At 40.2% G+C, this 16,854-nt stretch overlaps 2 protein-coding genes across 3 annotated transcripts; one reads left to right on the plus strand and one right to left on the minus strand.

Moving 5' to 3' along the window:
• Window positions 1–2,716: 2,716 nt before the first annotated feature.
• On the minus strand, window positions 2,717–8,615 carry trip13 (thyroid hormone receptor interactor 13). The gene is made up of 14 exons (XM_070835683.1): window positions 8,506–8,615; window positions 8,215–8,283; window positions 7,481–7,640; window positions 7,248–7,374; window positions 6,197–6,252; window positions 6,013–6,103; window positions 5,854–5,926; window positions 5,705–5,768; window positions 5,521–5,607; window positions 5,215–5,321; window positions 4,882–5,035; window positions 3,989–4,101; window positions 3,789–3,858; window positions 2,717–3,706 (listed from the first exon to the last, which is right to left on the minus strand). Exons 2-14 carry the CDS (start codon window positions 8,271–8,273, stop codon window positions 3,611–3,613), a joined length of 1,257 nt encoding a protein of 418 aa, XP_070691784.1. The 5' UTR covers window positions 8,274–8,283; window positions 8,506–8,615; the 3' UTR covers window positions 2,717–3,610.
• A 61-nt stretch (window positions 8,616–8,676) lies between these two features.
• brd9 (bromodomain containing 9) lies at window positions 8,677–16,194 on the plus strand. 2 transcript variants are annotated; one of them, XM_070835111.1, is made up of 17 exons: window positions 8,677–8,822; window positions 9,385–9,605; window positions 9,691–9,816; window positions 9,910–10,039; window positions 10,138–10,195; window positions 12,654–12,798; window positions 12,926–13,036; window positions 13,363–13,550; window positions 13,673–13,805; window positions 14,000–14,075; window positions 14,199–14,294; window positions 14,386–14,518; window positions 14,631–14,742; window positions 14,867–14,923; window positions 15,013–15,118; window positions 15,554–15,724; window positions 15,941–16,194. In XM_070835111.1, the coding sequence occupies exons 1-17, from the start codon at window positions 8,774–8,776 to the stop codon at window positions 16,039–16,041; spliced, it is 2,013 nt and encodes a 670-aa protein (XP_070691212.1). In that variant the 5' UTR covers window positions 8,677–8,773; the 3' UTR covers window positions 16,042–16,194. The 2 variants fall into 2 exon arrangements, with proteins under 2 accessions (XP_070691212.1, XP_070691213.1); XM_070835112.1 differs by having other exon boundaries at window positions 13,405–13,550.
• Window positions 16,195–16,854: the final 660 nt, after the last annotated feature.

Genomic DNA, 16,854 nt, shown 5'->3' on the forward strand with positions numbered 1-16,854 from the left:
CTTTGGCAGGGTGTTAAAGCAGGGCCTGCCCGCAGGACACATGCCAAGAGTTATGAATATTCATTTACTAAAGCAACCTTTTGCTTAGTATGTAAACATCAGTGTGATGTTAGTGTTTTGTAAATACTCCGCTCCTGTGCAGATTATATTCAAAACGAGGGGGGGTATTACTTTGTTCTTTGTCTGTTATCATAACCTAACCTGTTATTATGCAGTTGGTGTATCTCTCACTCACTGCTCCGAAGTGCTGCTGTCATATAAGAAATTACAGTCCATGCACTAAACCGCGTGATCTCGGTCCTTTATTACCTAAACAGAGGAGTCCTGTCTGGAGGAACATAAGACACATTTATTCTCTGTGCGACTGGAAGAGCGTCTTATTTTCTGTGCGAATGGCACTGTATCATAGTGTCCCACTTCCACCACCACATCACGACGAATGCACAGTGCATCTATATGGCTCTTCCTGTCAATTTGTCTGCCATTTGACTTCTCACAGACACAAGACTCTCAGATCACTGTCTGTGGTTGACAGGATGAGCCGACATTTGCATAGCTCATTGATGGCAGCTTTCTTTGATCCCGCTTGCCGTGCCTAATTATCACCATTTCTTTATGCAGCCTGGCTTCCAGGACTCTGCCTCTTTACAAGGTATCTCTCCCTCATCCTCTCTCTCCTACACCGTTTAACATCCCACTTAAATGGATGAATTACATGCAGGACATGAAAAAAAAAAAAAAAAAGTCTCATAGCTCAAGCAGGAACAACAACTGTTTCCAGTTTTTAACAGAATAGTTGTAGACTGGGAACACACACACACACACACAGAGAGAGAGAGAGAGAGAAAGAGAGAGAGAGAGAGAGATGTCTTTTAAGGGCAATGTTCACTTGGATAAAAGTCCTGGTTTATCATCAAAGGCTGTCATGTTGATGAAGAATTGAGAGAAACCCAGACACAGCTTGAGTTTTATGGTGTCTTATTATGTATTTGAACAGAGGATGTGGATCATTATACTGGCACCAGTGCACTTTTTTTTCACAATTTTTGTCAATTGATGAAGTATCATACTTTAAAATCATCCAATCATAACCTTTTAAATGGTCAGTTTAAGTGGTTTTATCCTCAGAGAAATGAGCGATAGTTTCCATGGTTTTGTGTGCAGCTCTGTTCCTCTTAACATGCCTATAAGTATGTGTGTAAGTTAATCCCCTCCCTATGTGAATCACCATTGGCACATGCAATGATGTTCCATTGCTTTCAGCCATGTACCTGAACAACGGTTGAGAGGATAAACATCACACTGTTTGTTTAGCTTGGAGTTTTCTGACAATTTCAAACTGCTTGAGACTGTGATAAAACCCTGTAACAATAAGGCTTTTGACTTTTCTTCCTCCTCCGTCTTGATTGCCTTTTAACAGCTGCCTGGTTTTGGACCAGCTACAGTCAAAAGAAAAAGGCCTCCAGACAGAGCAATTATGGTTTTATTTACCGTGCCCGTTCCTACAGCTCTCGCTTTCTCTATCTTTCTTTTCTCCCTCCACTTTGTGATCATTGATTAACAGATTAGAGAGTGATTCATCTCACAGAAAAACTTAATTGGCATATTAAAATTGTGGGCACCAAACAATTAGGAGTAAAAAGAACACTGGCATTAAAGGGGTGATTCACACAAACAACTGTTATGCTTCCTTTGTGAAACAAAAGCTTTATGTGTGAGGGGATATCCATTCTGGGTTTCTTGTTAACCCGAAAGATCTGTAATTGAGGGTATATTTGATTAAAGTGTAAATCTTTTGCTTGATCTCATCAACAGACTTTAGGCAGTAAATCAAATGTAAAATTCCATGCGAAACATGCTTAATGAAACACCCAACATACATTTTGAAGGTGACAGTGATAGAACTGAGTGGGAATGAAGCGTGTGAATAAAGATGAACTCAATGTTTGCTTTCCTTTTACATTCAGGAACAGCCTACAAAATCCACCTTTGAAGTGGAGTGAAAAAGCTGTTGCCCAACAACAAACAAAGGGCACATTGTCTGAACCCGGCAGCTGACATGCAAAGCAGCAGAGCATTCACAGAATGCAAAACATGCTCATACGAACAATGGAGCCACTGATCTGCTCATGTAAACTGTGCGTACGACTGATACATTTCAAAACTGAATCATCTTTCAACAGTTTTGTTTGTAGGTCAGATTGGTGACAACCACCCGCAAACACACGCCGTCAGACAATATAACCATATGTCACTTTGAGTCCCCAGGCAGGGGCCCGTCTAATAAAGGAGCACTGTGTCAGCTGCACAACTGCAGTCAAGCAAAACCTGGACCGTTTCTACTTTCAGATTTGCAAATGTACATTTTATATTTGTGGGGGTTTCTGCTTTTCAGTTATTTAGATAACTTATATGAAACCCGCTCAAGGTCAGCTGCAACCTGGTTTTATTGCTGCAAGCGTTTTCACTTACTGCCCTTATTGTGATTATCTTGCATCTCATAAAATGCACTGTGTAAAATCAGTCTTTCCATGTGTAAAACTGTACGGCAGCAGCTGTACGCCACCAAGTGGTGGCCTAAAGGTTTTGTTGAAAATCTCCCAAAATGCATCTACTTCCAGCTGTAGTATTTCAGCAAGACAAGCAAGCATAAACAATATTGTTTATTATAATGTTATATACAAAAAAATAGTTGTTATGAACACGTGACTCCAGAGTTTAAAGAGGACTTGTTGTTAGCATAAATACAGAAAAAAAATTATTGAACATTTTTAACTGATGGTCTATGAGGAGCATCCATTTTTAAAACCACCACATGAACAGTTTACAAAAAAAATGTCATGTTTAAGGGACAGTTCACATTCTTCCACACAGGTTTGAACATCCTCGAACATGAACATTAGCTTATTAAGCAGGTCCTGAGGATGAATGAGTGAGATGGTAACTTGTATGACAGAAATGAGCAGCAGGAAATTATGAAGTGGGTTAACAACAACAATTAAAACCACAACACTGAATTCCAAATATTTTAGCCTTTCACAACAAACTGCACTGTTGTAATTCTGATGCTTTGTTGTCCATTGGTGCCTCTGGCCTGTCATGGTATTGCTTTTCATTTCTGCCTGACATTTCAGTAGGATATATCCAACAAAATCCACAGACTGAGCTAATGTGGAGGCTCTGACATCAACACGTTTATTAATCTGAACTATCCCTTTAACATGGGAACCAAAAGTCTTAAGGTTAAAGCTTCATGTTACATAAAGATGCCATTTTGAAAATAAGAACAGAGTAAACACTTCGGTTAATAGCGCACAGAAAGTTCAAGCAATGGTTACTCCATCTTAAACCAAACTTCCAATACTGAAACCAACATGGATTTGGTCTTTTAAGGTAGCAGCACCAACAAAATTACCTGAATAAAGTCTTACGTAAAGATAGCGTTTGTTAAAACTTGCCAACATATTTAACATAGTGCTGCCAAATGAATGGATTAAGCTTTTAAAAAATAAGATGTAAGGGTTGTGGTTTTCCAAACTACAAACAAACAGGGTGTGGGGCTGAGAGCTCACAAACAATTATGTATCAGCCTTTGGGCATTGTAGTAAGTTCAGACACCGTTGACCAGGTTAGCTTTTTCCTCCCTCTGTTTATCCACTGCTCTGTCCATAGCTTCCAGGAACCTCTCAAGAGTTACTGTTGGTGTCTGCACGCAAACAAACTACATTAAAAACAATTTGACTCTTTTTTTCCACCAATACTACGTAGAAGAAAATCAATTTACTTGCCTTTACGAACAGCGCATGGGCTAGAAATGGTAACTTCCTGAGTGCTCTTCCACTCAAACCTTTGCTTTTTCTGGAAACGAAAAGAAAACAAATCATTAGCCTCTGGCTGTTTCAGTCCTCGCCAACACTTGATGTTATGATTAGAGCACACGGAGACAGTGTGATTTGAGTGCTATTGCATTATGGGAGGCTATACTCACAGAGCAATGTTCCTCAGGTTCAGACTGTGCTCGGAAACCTCACTCTTTGCAAAGCCCATCGTCTCGAGCTCAAACATGGTAAACAGCTGCTGCCGGGGGTAGATGACCTGGCACTGCACATAACCACACGGCACAAAATGTAGACATACTGTATGGGACATTCTAACTCAACCTATACCTGTTGCTTTTGTACTGCTCATGTTTTGATGCTGATAGTTAAACATTAACTGACTTATTGTGCCATATAAAATTTATATCTTATACTGAAAAATATATAAATCAATCCTAACTAGCCAGTCAGTTCATTATTGGGTCCACAAAAATTAAAAGGAAAAAAGCTGCCAAGGTGGTTAGATTCTGTCGTGTTTCAATACATATCAAATAGTTTCAAGAATTTTTGGGAATCCCATGCTGTGGTCTTGCTACTAGTACATCAGGCTCATTAGTCAAACATCTATGCATTTTTGGTGAAGTGTTCTTAAAAGGCATCCTTTTTGCCCTTTTATCCATAGCTCTTTGGATAAAAGGGCTACAATTTGCTGTTTATTCACCCATTCACACCCAAACACAGTCGCAGTGGTCGTAAGCTATCGTGCAAGGGGCTGGTCTAACCATCAGGAGGAATTGGGGAATTAGGCTCAAGTGCTCTGGAAGCTGGGGGTCGAACCGCCAACCCTGTCATTCATGCAAGGCCTGCTCTGCCTTCTGAATCAAGATATTGACCATCATTTCTCAAAAATGCCCAAAACATAAACAGTCACTTGTTAACTAGTAGATTCATCATACCCGCAAAACACCCCCCAAGGTTTGAACATGAAAGTTAGTTAAGGCAGATGTGCTTTGCATTATAAATGATGAACTAAAAATAATGAAAAAAAATGTTGCTTGGTCACCTTCATCAGTTCCTCCAGACAGGAGAGGTAGATGTTGTAGATGCCCTTCTCAGATGGAGGTCCGACATACTGCTTGATGTCAGCTCTGTCCACAAAGGCCAAGTCTATCTTTTCTGTCACATTGGAAGTCGTCAGGATCACGACGTTGGAATGTCTGAAAAATGAGCCCAAAAGTCGACCCAAGACAAACGTGCGTAAATAATACAAAACAAAAGGATTTTCTAGGGAAAGCAGAAATTAAGAGTGATTGTAAGAATGCAGAACTAAGACCTCTGGTGTCATGTGCTACAAGAGAGAGGTTTTAAAACAGCACAGACTACTTTGCTTCCTGACCGTTTGATCTGGTCCAGTTGAGTGAGGACGGAGTTGACCACTCGGATGGCGTCAGAGGGCTCTGTTCCCGCCTGGCTGGCATTCCTAGCTGCTGTCAGACTCTCCACCTACCCAACATAAAACAGGTTCACAAGGAGCCTTTTAGCCAAAGCAACCAAAGCAGAGACACTCCTGAACAACGGATAACTGAGGTAGAGGTAAAGCAGATCGATGAAGGAATGTACTCAATAAATAAATAAATAAATTGAGGAGCTTAGATAAGACAGACTCCAATATCAACTTAATTTACAAGAATCAGATTTTTACCTCATCAATCAAAACAAACACAAGAGCATCTTTGTCGTCAATCAGTTGCTGGATCTTTTGAAACATCTTCGTAACCAGCTTACCACTCTGCAACAATGGGGCATGATTAGCAAACAAAATAATCTCGGTTCCATCTAGAAAATCCTCCATTTGAACAATTTAATATAATAGGAGCTGGGTGTACCTCTGAGAACCACTTTGAGAACAAACTGTGGCTGTTTATCTCGACAAATTGCCCATAAGAATACCTGCAGGGACAGGGATATATTAAAAATGAAAAGAGCAGATACCGTTTGTGCTAAAGCGGTTTCACTAAAATGTGGCCCGTCTCACCGACTTGACAGCCTGATTGACAGCTTCTGGGCAAGAGCTTTGCACAGTGACGTTTTCCCGGTGCCTGGGGGTCCTGCAGGTGAGCATACAAAGAGTGATAAATCGGCTATTTTTCACACATCATCTCTGACACAACCTCATTACTGATTAATTATGTACCGTGTAGCAGCACAACACGGTTCCATGAAATCAGATTGCTGTCGACATTTTTGTCTGAGAAGTAAATTGTTGTTGTGACATAATCCAGGAGCTGGAGGAAAAAGAAAACACTATCAGGTTTAGCAGCACGAACAGTTACGTAATCATTTTCGTTCAAAGTCTGAACAGCCATTATGTTTTTCACCTGGGTTTTGACTCCACTCTCATATACCAGACTCTCCCATATCCCATGAAATTCAGCTGTTAAAGAGATCAAGTCGTTTTAGGGAAATATTCTGATAAGATCAAATTGTAATAAGCCAAACAGAGAGGAGGGTCTGAGATCAAAATACAAAAGACATACAGTACACGTGGAAGGTGTTACCATACAAACAGATGCAAATCAGGGTAAAAAAAAAAAAAAATATATATATATATATATATATATATATATGACTACTATTACTATTGTGACTGTACCTTTAAATTAAAAATCCATCTACCTTGATAGAGGACATTGATCTGTTTTTTGATTATTTTCGCAGAAACTTAGCCCATAGTCCGCTTTTGCAGGGCCTGTTCATATTAGACATAGACTAACAACAAAATCTGCTGATGTTACCTTATTCAAGATAAAGCAGAATCAGTGTGCATGTTGGCCAATAAATAACAAGAGATTGCTATACAGATTTGCCAAACTGTATCAATGTTGTTTGTTTATGTTATGTGTTTCTGTTAAGTAAAGAATTACCTTTGGTTGCTTTTCATCAGCATATCAGTATCAGTAATATTGATATCAGTATTTGCCTCAAAGATCCAGTATTGATCAGTCTATAATTTACACCTCCAGACACTCGTATGACAGGCGCCCTCTTGTGACCTCAACAAGGTCATGCATTATACATGAAACAGAAGAAGTGTCTGACTGTTTTTGCAGCCACCTTTGAAACCTACAGGGAATGTTCTCCAGTTCTTTTTCTGAAGTTCTGAAGTTATTATTTAGCTTTTCTTGTTCTGAGGAGCACCTAATTCAGCTGGAAGATGCTCAGACAACCCATCTCACCTACAAGTTTCACAAGCAAAAAGCATTTCGGGCTGTGTGAAGCTATGATATACTACATGCCTAAATGATAAGCCAATGGTTTACTCCGTAGAATGATCACTTCCTGTATTAGATCCTCTCTGGTTGTCTGATTTACAACTAGAAATAAAATCAAACTAAGAAAGCAAGATCTCAACATGATGTCCAGTGTCACCTGCAGGCAGCAACCAGTGATTGGCAGCTGAAAGCTCCTCATCCTCCTCCAGACTGAGCGTGCTGGGTCCATCTTCGTTCAGAGTGAAGATGTGAATGGAGACAGAGCAGCTCTTCAAATCAAGGGGCTGTGTGGGGAGGAAAGTTAATGAAAAAAAAAACTGTGAAGCATTATAATGTATTTATTCAAAATACTCAATGATAAAGATGATTGAAAATACAGAAATAACAGACCTGTGTTACCATTTCCTCAACATCAACTAGAGCCACACATTCCACATGTTTCTGCAGGAAGTCTTCATCGAACTCTGTCCACCTGTAGTTTCCGAACACCATGCTGTGGCGATTCAGTAGAGCCAGAACATGCGTCCTCACATCAGACAGTTTAGCTGTGCTGAAATATGGACAAGAATGGGAAAAAGGAAAAACAGGAAAGTGTAGCTCCAATTACATATTTACAATTCCATTAGCAAAACTTTTTTTCATACCCATACGAATATAGGTTTCCATGTTTGTTAGAGCCTTACTTCACTCTTACAAAAATGAGTGATTTCAGGCATTTCAACATCTGACTCGCTGTATATTATCGGTTCATCCGTGCAATATTTGACTGTACAGTATCTGACTATTGATTGTATGGGCATCTTTCATTATTTTATCCATGCTCTCTCTCACCCATTCTATTTTTTATTGTATTATTATTATTATTACATTATGTACTAATGTACTGAGGCAAATTCCTTGTAATGTGAAATCCTACTCGAAACTGTGAAACCTGATTCTGAGGTAAATGTTTGGAAAACATTTTGACTTTTATTCAATCATTAAATAGGTGACTGGCACAAATGACCAAAAACATTTTCTCTTTGCATATTTCCTTGAAGGTTCTGGCTTTTGTGCATTCATGGTAGGCTCTGTGGTTTGATCTGAACTCCATCCAGTCATTCACTGACCTGTTTTGAACCTACCTGTGAGATTTAACATGGACCTCCACATGAATGTTTTGTTTCTGGTTTCCCACCTCCATTACCGTAGAACTGTGAACATCAATCAGAGCAACACTGGGAGCTTTATAAGCAGCATTCTTCAGAAAGAGTATTCAATTCAGCTACTGTTTAGTTTTGTACTCAAGCGATAAGTTTGCTTCGTTAGCTTGGTAACTCGGCGATGCTGTAGCTAGCTAACATGACTGGCTAACATTAACATCCTTCCGCTAGTAATGCTAACAATTTGCTACATCGACAAAACCGACAACATACCTTACATTTACTTTATGAACGTGACTACTTGCTTCCACCAAAGGTCTGGCACCCAAGAAACTATCTACGGTCCGCTGTGCTGTCAGAAAGTCAATCAAACTCAGCGCGCTGGTTTGTTACACCGGAAATACATCGTTTGTTTGGGGGTATCACTTCCGCCTGCTGCTAGCTTTGTTGTTGCATAGATTTGATACAACCTGAGTAACGTTACCGACCAGCTGCAGTATATTTGGATTAAACATAAGACTTTGGATATAAACACGGAGATATGGGGAAAAAACACAAGAAACACAAACCGGAGTGGAGAACAGTTGATGGTACCTGAGTGTATATTTTATTATTTGTCATCGCGCCGCTTTTTTCAGCTAGCGCTAGCTTGTTCTGAGCTAGCTTAGCTCAGTTTAGCTGGTTCGCCCAACTGGCAAATACATTAGATTTAAATATTTTTTTTTTGAAAAACCCTAATTCACCAACATGATCCATATCCCTCGGCTCTATCTTTGAGACTTTGCTAGTATGATTTCAAGTTGAGACATTGAGTTAATCAGATTATTGTAAGATAATGTATGACATTGTTTTGTTAGTTAGTTATTTTACATCTGATTTTAGACATTTAAACATCAGGTATGGAATTACCCACAACATCAATATCAGCGTAGAATACAAAACAACCCAATTATACCATACTGTAGTTTATTATGCCTATTCTTTTTACTAAACACAACCTATTTGGTGTCTGAGGTAATAACATCAGACAAAACTTCCAGTGTTCCTGTCAAACTAATGCCAACATCAATTCAAATGCTCACTCTTGCCACAACTGTTCACTTTGTACCATGATTCCTGTCTCAATGATTGCCTTGTTTGTTTTGGTTGTAGACTATGAGGACAAAGCTCTTGAGAAGCCTCTGAAGCTTGTGCTCAAAGTTGGAGGGAGTGAAGTGACTGAGCTCTCTGGTTCGGGCCATGACTCCAGCTACTATGATGACAGATCAGATCATGAGCGAGAACGCCACAAAGAGAAAAAGAAGAAGAAAAAGAAAAAGTCTGAGAAGGACAAAGACAAATATGTTGATGATGAGGAGAGAAGACGGCGGAAGGTTAGTTTACAAAAGACTATTGTACCTGATAACACCTGTCCTTTTGCCACTGTAAGTTTAAAATGGTGCCCATCTTGTTCTATAGGAAGAAAAGAGGAAGAAGAGAGAACGCGAGCAGAACGAATCAGAGGCAGCGGCCGCTACAGCTGCCAGTGCCGGTGTGCCTGTTGAACCTTTCACATTGTCAAAAAGCATAAGTATTGGATTAGAGGTTAGTAAACTAAATTTAAACTTGAGAATATGTCTGGTAAATTTTCAATGATGTCACTGACAAGTCACTCACACCATGACTGTATCTCATCAGCCGGAGGAGAAGAAAAAGAAGAAAGAGAGGTTTGAGATAGAGTCTGAATTGGAGGAGTTTCACCCCAATATGAAGGTGGAAGTAGAATTGCAAGGCGACAGGCCGGTTCGAGCATGCAGGACACAACAAGGTATTCTTACCTGTCAATGAAGACAACATTAGATTTTATTTGAGCAATTGCAAATGTACTAATGAATATCTGTATTTTTTTATGTTTTTGCAATGCAGAGAATGAGTCCACTCCTCGCCAGCAGCTGCTGGAGCACTTTTTGAGACAGTTGCAGAGGTGAGCGTCACTGAATCAAACTATACCTGTAATGTCAGCCTTCTGTCCTTTTTTAGTTTTAACTAGATCACAGTCAACACTTTACATGCCGGAAGCCTAAAGACTAAAAGGTTTAGTTAAGGTTAAGGTTAAGGTTAAGGTTGAGTAAAGGTTGAGGTAAAGACTGATATTTGTCCTTGAAGATGAATCTTAATGTTTTTGGGGAACCCTTCTTCCTCTAACATGAACATCACCTGGCACATCTCACAAGAAATGTCATAAATGAAAGGGCACGTTGCCATGAAACTTACTGAACATAGTTAAACTCACCAAAAGATAAAATCTCTTCATTGTGGCCACTCAGAGCTTTTTTCCTTTTTACACCACTCTCAGGTCAAAATGTCACCTTTTCACTTGCCACATGGGCCAACTGACAGATCGACATTAAACTAGCTGACCACAAACATGCTAAGGGGACAAAGGCCTTTGATTTTCATAACTTTCAACCCCAGTATTTGTGTGTGACTTGTTATTATACACTGTGCATTTGAGGACTGAAGGGGGAGTCCTGTTGTGCCAGAAAAGTTGTTAGTGACTTTGTTGTTGTGTTAGACTTAGATTGTTATCAACACTTGAACAACATCTGCTCAAATGTAAACCTGGCCACATTATGATGTACAGTACAGGCCAAAAGTTTGGACACACCTTCTCATTCAATGCGTTTTCTTTATTTTCATGACTATTTACATTGTAGATTCTCACTGAAGGCATCAAAACTATGAATGAACACATGTGGAATTATGTACTTAACAAAAAAGTGTGAAATAACTGAAAACATGTTTTATATTCTAGTTTCTTCAAAGTAGCCACCCTTTGCTCTGATTACTGCTTTACACACTCTTGGCATTCTCTTGATGAGCTTCAAGAGGTAGTCACCTGAAATGGTTTCCCAACAGTCTTGAAGGAGTTCCCAGAGATGCTTAGCACTTGTTGGCCCTTTTGCCTTCACTCTGCGGTCCAGCTCACCTCAAACCATCTCGATTGGGTTCAGGTCCGGTGACTGTGGAGGCCAGGTCATCTGGCGCAGCACTCCATCACTCTCCTTCTTGGTCAAATAGCCCTTACACAGCCTGGAGGTGTGTTTGGGGTCATTGGCCTGTTGAAAAATAAATGATGGTCCAACTAAACGCAAACCGGATGGGATGGCATGTCGCTGCAGGATGCTATGGTAGCCATGCTGGTTCAGTATGCCTTCAATTTTGAATAAATCCCCAACAGTGTCACCAGCAAAGCACCCCCACACCATCACACCTCCTCCTCCATGCTTCACGGTGGGAACCAGGCATGTAGAATCCATCCGTTCACCTTTTCTGCGTCCCACAAAGACACGGCGGTTGGAACCAAAGATCTCAAATTTGGACTCATCAGACCAAAGCACAGATTTCCACTGGTCTAATGTCCATTCCTTGTGTTTCTTGGTCCAAACAAATCTCTTCTGCTTGTTGCCTCTCCTTAGCAGTGGTTTCCTAGCAGCTATTTGACCATGAAGGCCTGATTCGTGCAGTCTCCTCTTAACAGTTGTTCTAGAGATGTGTCTGCTGCTAGAGCTCTGTGTGGCATTCATCTGGTCTCTAATCTGGGCTGCTGTTAACTTGCAATTTCTGAGGCCGGTGACTTGGATGAACTTATCCTCAGCAGCAGAGGTGACTCTTGGTCTTCCTTTCCTGGGGCGGTCCTCATGTGAGCCTATTTCGTTGTAGCGCTTGATGGTTTTTGCGACTTCACTTGGGGACACAATTTTCCAGACTGACTGATCTTCATTTCTTAAAGTAATGATGGCCACTTGTTTCTCTTTACTTAGCTGATTGGTTCTTGCCATAATATGAATTCTAACAGTTGTCCAATAGGGCTGTCGGCTGTGTATCAACCTGACTTCTGCACAACACAACTGATGGTCCCAACCCCATTAATAAGGCAAGAAATTCCACTAAGTAACCCTGACAAGGCACACCTGTGAAGTGAAAACCATTTCAGGTGACTACCTCTTGAAGCTCATCAAGAGAATGCCAAGAGTGTGCAAAGCAGTAATCAGAGCAAAGGGTGGCTACTTTGAAGAAACTAGAATATAAGACATGTTTTCAGTTATTTCACACTTTTTTGTTAAGTACATAATTCCACATGTGCTCATTCATAGTTTTGATGCCTTCAGTGAGAATCTACAATGTAAGTAGTCATGAAAATAAAGAAAACGCATTGAATGAGAAGGTGTGTCCAAACTTTTGGCCTGTACTGTATGATGTGGTCATGTTCATCAAAGCACAGCACAAGCAAGACCCAACGATATTGATCATATTGACCATATTGGCCTGACAGATAATGTGCAGATGAGAGCACTCACACTCAAAAAGGCGAGTCTGAACAAATCTAGAGGTTGATGCTGTATTGAATAACACTGATGGGACATCACTTGTCTTTCCAGGAAAGACCCGCATGGGTTCTTCTCATCTCCAGTAACGGATGCGATTGCTCCTGGTTACTCAGTGATCATCAAACATCCTATGGACTTCAGCACCATGAAAGACAAGATTAGAAACAATGACTACAATACAGTTACAGAATTCAAGGTGAGGATACATTTCAACACACAGAGAGGTGGATAATGAATGTTGATTTCTTTTCACAGTATTAAAAATTGCAAGACAGGGTGTGTAAACGAAGTTTGACCTAATGCCGTCAATTTCTGGCCTTCAGGCGGACTTTAAACTGATGTGTGACAATGCCATGGTGTACAACCGACCAGAGACTGTCTATTATAAGGCTGCTAAGAAACTGCTCCATACAGGATTCAAGATGATGAGCAAGGTAAAATGGAACAAAAATAAACACATTTCTTTCACTATTTGTTTGTGTTTGTAGCCCATCCATGTTATCTATTTGACACCTACTTTGTCCATGTTAGTCGTTTTGTGGTTTGACTTCATTGAAAAGTCAGTTACTGAGACCCTTCTGTTAGTGCTCTTCTCTTTCTAGTCACTTCTCTAGTCACTTCTCTTTGTTCCAGCTTTTAATGATATAATTTTACAGCCAACATTTCACTACAGATAGAATTACATTTTTCTCTTATCCTTACTTTGCTAGTTCAGCAGATGAAGTTAATCGTCGCACCTTTTCCTCTACTCTGTGTATAGGAGCGGCTGTTGGCTCTAAAGCGCAGCATGTCTTTCATGCAGGACATGGACTACACCCAGCAGGCAGCCATTTTGGGGGATGAAGACCTTGCAGCTGAAATACCCCCTCCAGAGATAATCCCCCTCCCTGTGGAATCAGCTAAGAAGTCTAAAAAACAACCAGTCAAAGACATGAAGGAAGTCATTAGGTATCCCTGATTTGTAATATGTAGATTAAATTTGACTTCTTACATACATTTAAGGAATGAAATGTCCTAAATATTTGATGTTCTGTGATTGAGCACTGTGTCTGTCACCTCTGTTATTTCAGTTACCTGTATGAACCAGAAGGAAACGCTTGCAGCTTGACTGACAGTACAGCAGAGGAGCATGTTCTGGCTCTCGTTGAGCATTCTGCAGACGAAGCTCGAGATCGGATCAACAGATACATGCCCAACTCTAAGGTTCTCCACTTTACTATTTGTGTATAAATTTCCATTCATACATGATGTCTCCACTAACTGTAGCTATATTGTTGTACATAAGGTGGTGCTGGTTAAGTAAATTACAGATATGTTTCTGATGCAATTGGGTGTGTGAGCTTCTCGTCTCATCAGTGCAGTTTGTATTGACAATATATTTTCTCTGTTGATTTCAGATGGGCTACTTGCGTAAAGAGCAAGATAATACTCTTCTATATACTGTGGTAAATCAGCTCGATCCTGATGCAGAAGGTTTGTTATCATTGTGTACTCTTTTGAAGATCTTTTAAAAACCCAATTTTTGCACAAGATCTGCAATACATTGATATAATGTCTGATATCTGAATGAAGTGAATTGTTCTTCATTTCGTGTAGAAGAGGAGACTCATAAAGTCGACCTGAGTTCTCTGTCAAATAAGCTTCTGCCGGGATTAACGACGCTGGGTTTCAAAGATGACAGGAGACACAAAGGTATGTCAGGAAGTGCACTTTTGTTGATTATGACTATCTTTAAAACTGCCACAGTTTATAATACATCATGCTTCCCTCTTGCTTTGTGTAGTAACGTTTCTCAGCAGTGCCTACAATGTTCAGAGCCTTCAGAAGAACTCCGTCTTTCCAGACCTGCTGTCTGAGGAGGTGGACACGCTCTACTCAGCCTATGGAGATGATGCAGGGGTACAATGTGCTCTCAGGTAGGGGGACTTTTCCGTCATAGATTAAACTTAGATTTGAAATCATCCGTTGGAGAAAAAAAAAAACAGCATCCCTGTTTTCATCTTTTAATATCTTCTCTGTCACCTTAAGCATACAGGAGTTTGTCAAGGGCTGCGGGGGTATCACAAAGCATTGGGTTGATGGGCTTCTGGACAAGATGACCGCAGGCGATCACATTAAAGCTGTCAGCCAAATCCGACAGGTATTTGACGTGTACTAAATAGCCAGCAATGCACACACATTACTTCCATCATCTCCTCAGTCTCCAATGTTGTCTCGACCAATTGTAACACAGTCTTGCTTCGTGTGCTTATTTTACTCTTCAGAAAAGGAACATCATGCTAAAACCTGATGAAACCACATCCAACATCTGTGACATGCAGGTATGCTATAGTTGTTGTTTTTTTTTAAAGTTATGGTACATTTAAATAGTTGATTGAGCATTTGATTGATGCATTGTGTTTTTGGTCAGATGGCAGATGGTGCCGGCCTGGGAGAGAGTGGCTCGGTTCTGGACTTCATGTCAATGAAGAACTATCCTGACATGTCTCTGGATGTATCCATGTTGAACTCACTAGGTGATTATCCATGTCAACACTTAGAGTGGCCACATTCACATGTACACCAGTAATCCAGTCATAACCTAATAAGGGTTGTAAAATGTTTAAGGTAGAGTCCATGTAGACTCTAAACTTGACTGATGTTAATGTGATAAGGCTAGTAGTTGAATTAGTCTAATGAGATTAAGATGTGAGGAGTCACAGTATTATAGCCATTTGAACACCTTAATCCTATTAAAACTCTCAGGCAGAACTTTTACTACATTTTGCAGCACACAGCAGTCAAACTATGCGAATATCTTTGTATGGCTCTGCTATCTTTGAGCTAGTTTATTAGTAGGCACCTTGCGTACTTGCATGCTAGAACCTCACTAGAATAGTGTGCATTTTTTCTCTTGTTAATCATTCATTTAATTTCCTACAATGATCTTACATTCTCTCTTTCTTCATCAGGTAAAACTGTGAAGAAGGAGCCGGGGAACGAGGAGGGCCAGCAGCACTTTGACGATGCAGACAAACTCCTGCAGGAGTTCCAAGAGGCTCAGGTCGACAGAGTCGGCTCCAGACCCTCGTCCAACCTGTCCTCCCTCTCTAACGCCTCAGAGAGGGACCAGCACCACTTAGGTACCTGCAATCAGAGCGAGACAAAAATATTAGGTGGTTATAAAGGAGCACTGCTAATGCTAAATAATCACAAGTTAAAGTTTTATTAAACAGTGTATCATTAGTAAATATCACCTAAATGTTAGACAACCACTTCTCTGCAATTTTTTTATCGCTCTACACTGAACATTAACACCAGTGCAACAACACTAGAACCATATTTTCTTTTGTCCACAGGGAGCCCATCACACCTGGGTGTGGGGGACCAGTCTGAAATGGTTCATGATCCATATGAGTTCCTGCAGTCTCCAGAGCCAGAGAGCACAGCCAACAGCTGACCACACAAACTGCCATTTTGCTATCCTGGTGTTAACAGCACTAGATGCTCTGCCTTTGACTATTTAACCACTGTGGAGACAGCAGAAGCCTCTGACCTGTTTTAAATACTGAATATAATTGTATAGACTGTGTAATTTTATTGTTTTGTATGTGTGCAACTCTTAAAAAATAAATGCTTGCACCTGTATTTATAAATGTGTGTGGTTTGATAAGAAAAATGTATTTTACATGTTGCGGAAGCAGCTGTAAAATGTAGGAACCGTCTACCAGTAATGCTCATCCAAATTTAGCACATTTATAGTTAAAGGACATTTCACAATGTCTCTGTGAGACATTGTGAAGGGAAGTGAAAATAAAGCGATATGTATGCAGTATACATTTACATTCAGTATAGTGTTACCCTAGAAACTGAAAATGGTCCCATATTATGCAAAATGCACTTTTTAATGTCAACATAAATACGTCTCTGGCGTGACTACAGACTGTTAAACTATGAGGAAAAACCATCTTTTTTTTTTTTTTTTTGGTCCTGCTCCATCTTTCAGTAAGTGTTTATGAAAACACACCGTTTGGATTTGGCTCCCCTTATGGCATCATAAGGGGATCTGTTCATCATGTGACCTCCTCCAGCCCCACAGCAGGCCAATGGCCACCGTCCACCGAAAACCTCCTGAATCCACCTTGTATTTTGTTCTTCTAAAAGACAGATGATGAAACCAGCTCCAGCAGCCACGTCTGCTAACAGAAAAATAATGTAATTTTTGATCATTAGACCATATAAACATGTTCTAGTAAGACCCCCAAATACAAAC

The sequence above is a fragment of the Pempheris klunzingeri genome, chromosome 8 (assembly GCF_042242105.1).
Source record: "Pempheris klunzingeri isolate RE-2024b chromosome 8, fPemKlu1.hap1, whole genome shotgun sequence".
NCBI classification, from domain to species: domain Eukaryota; kingdom Metazoa; phylum Chordata; class Actinopteri; order Acropomatiformes; family Pempheridae; genus Pempheris; species Pempheris klunzingeri.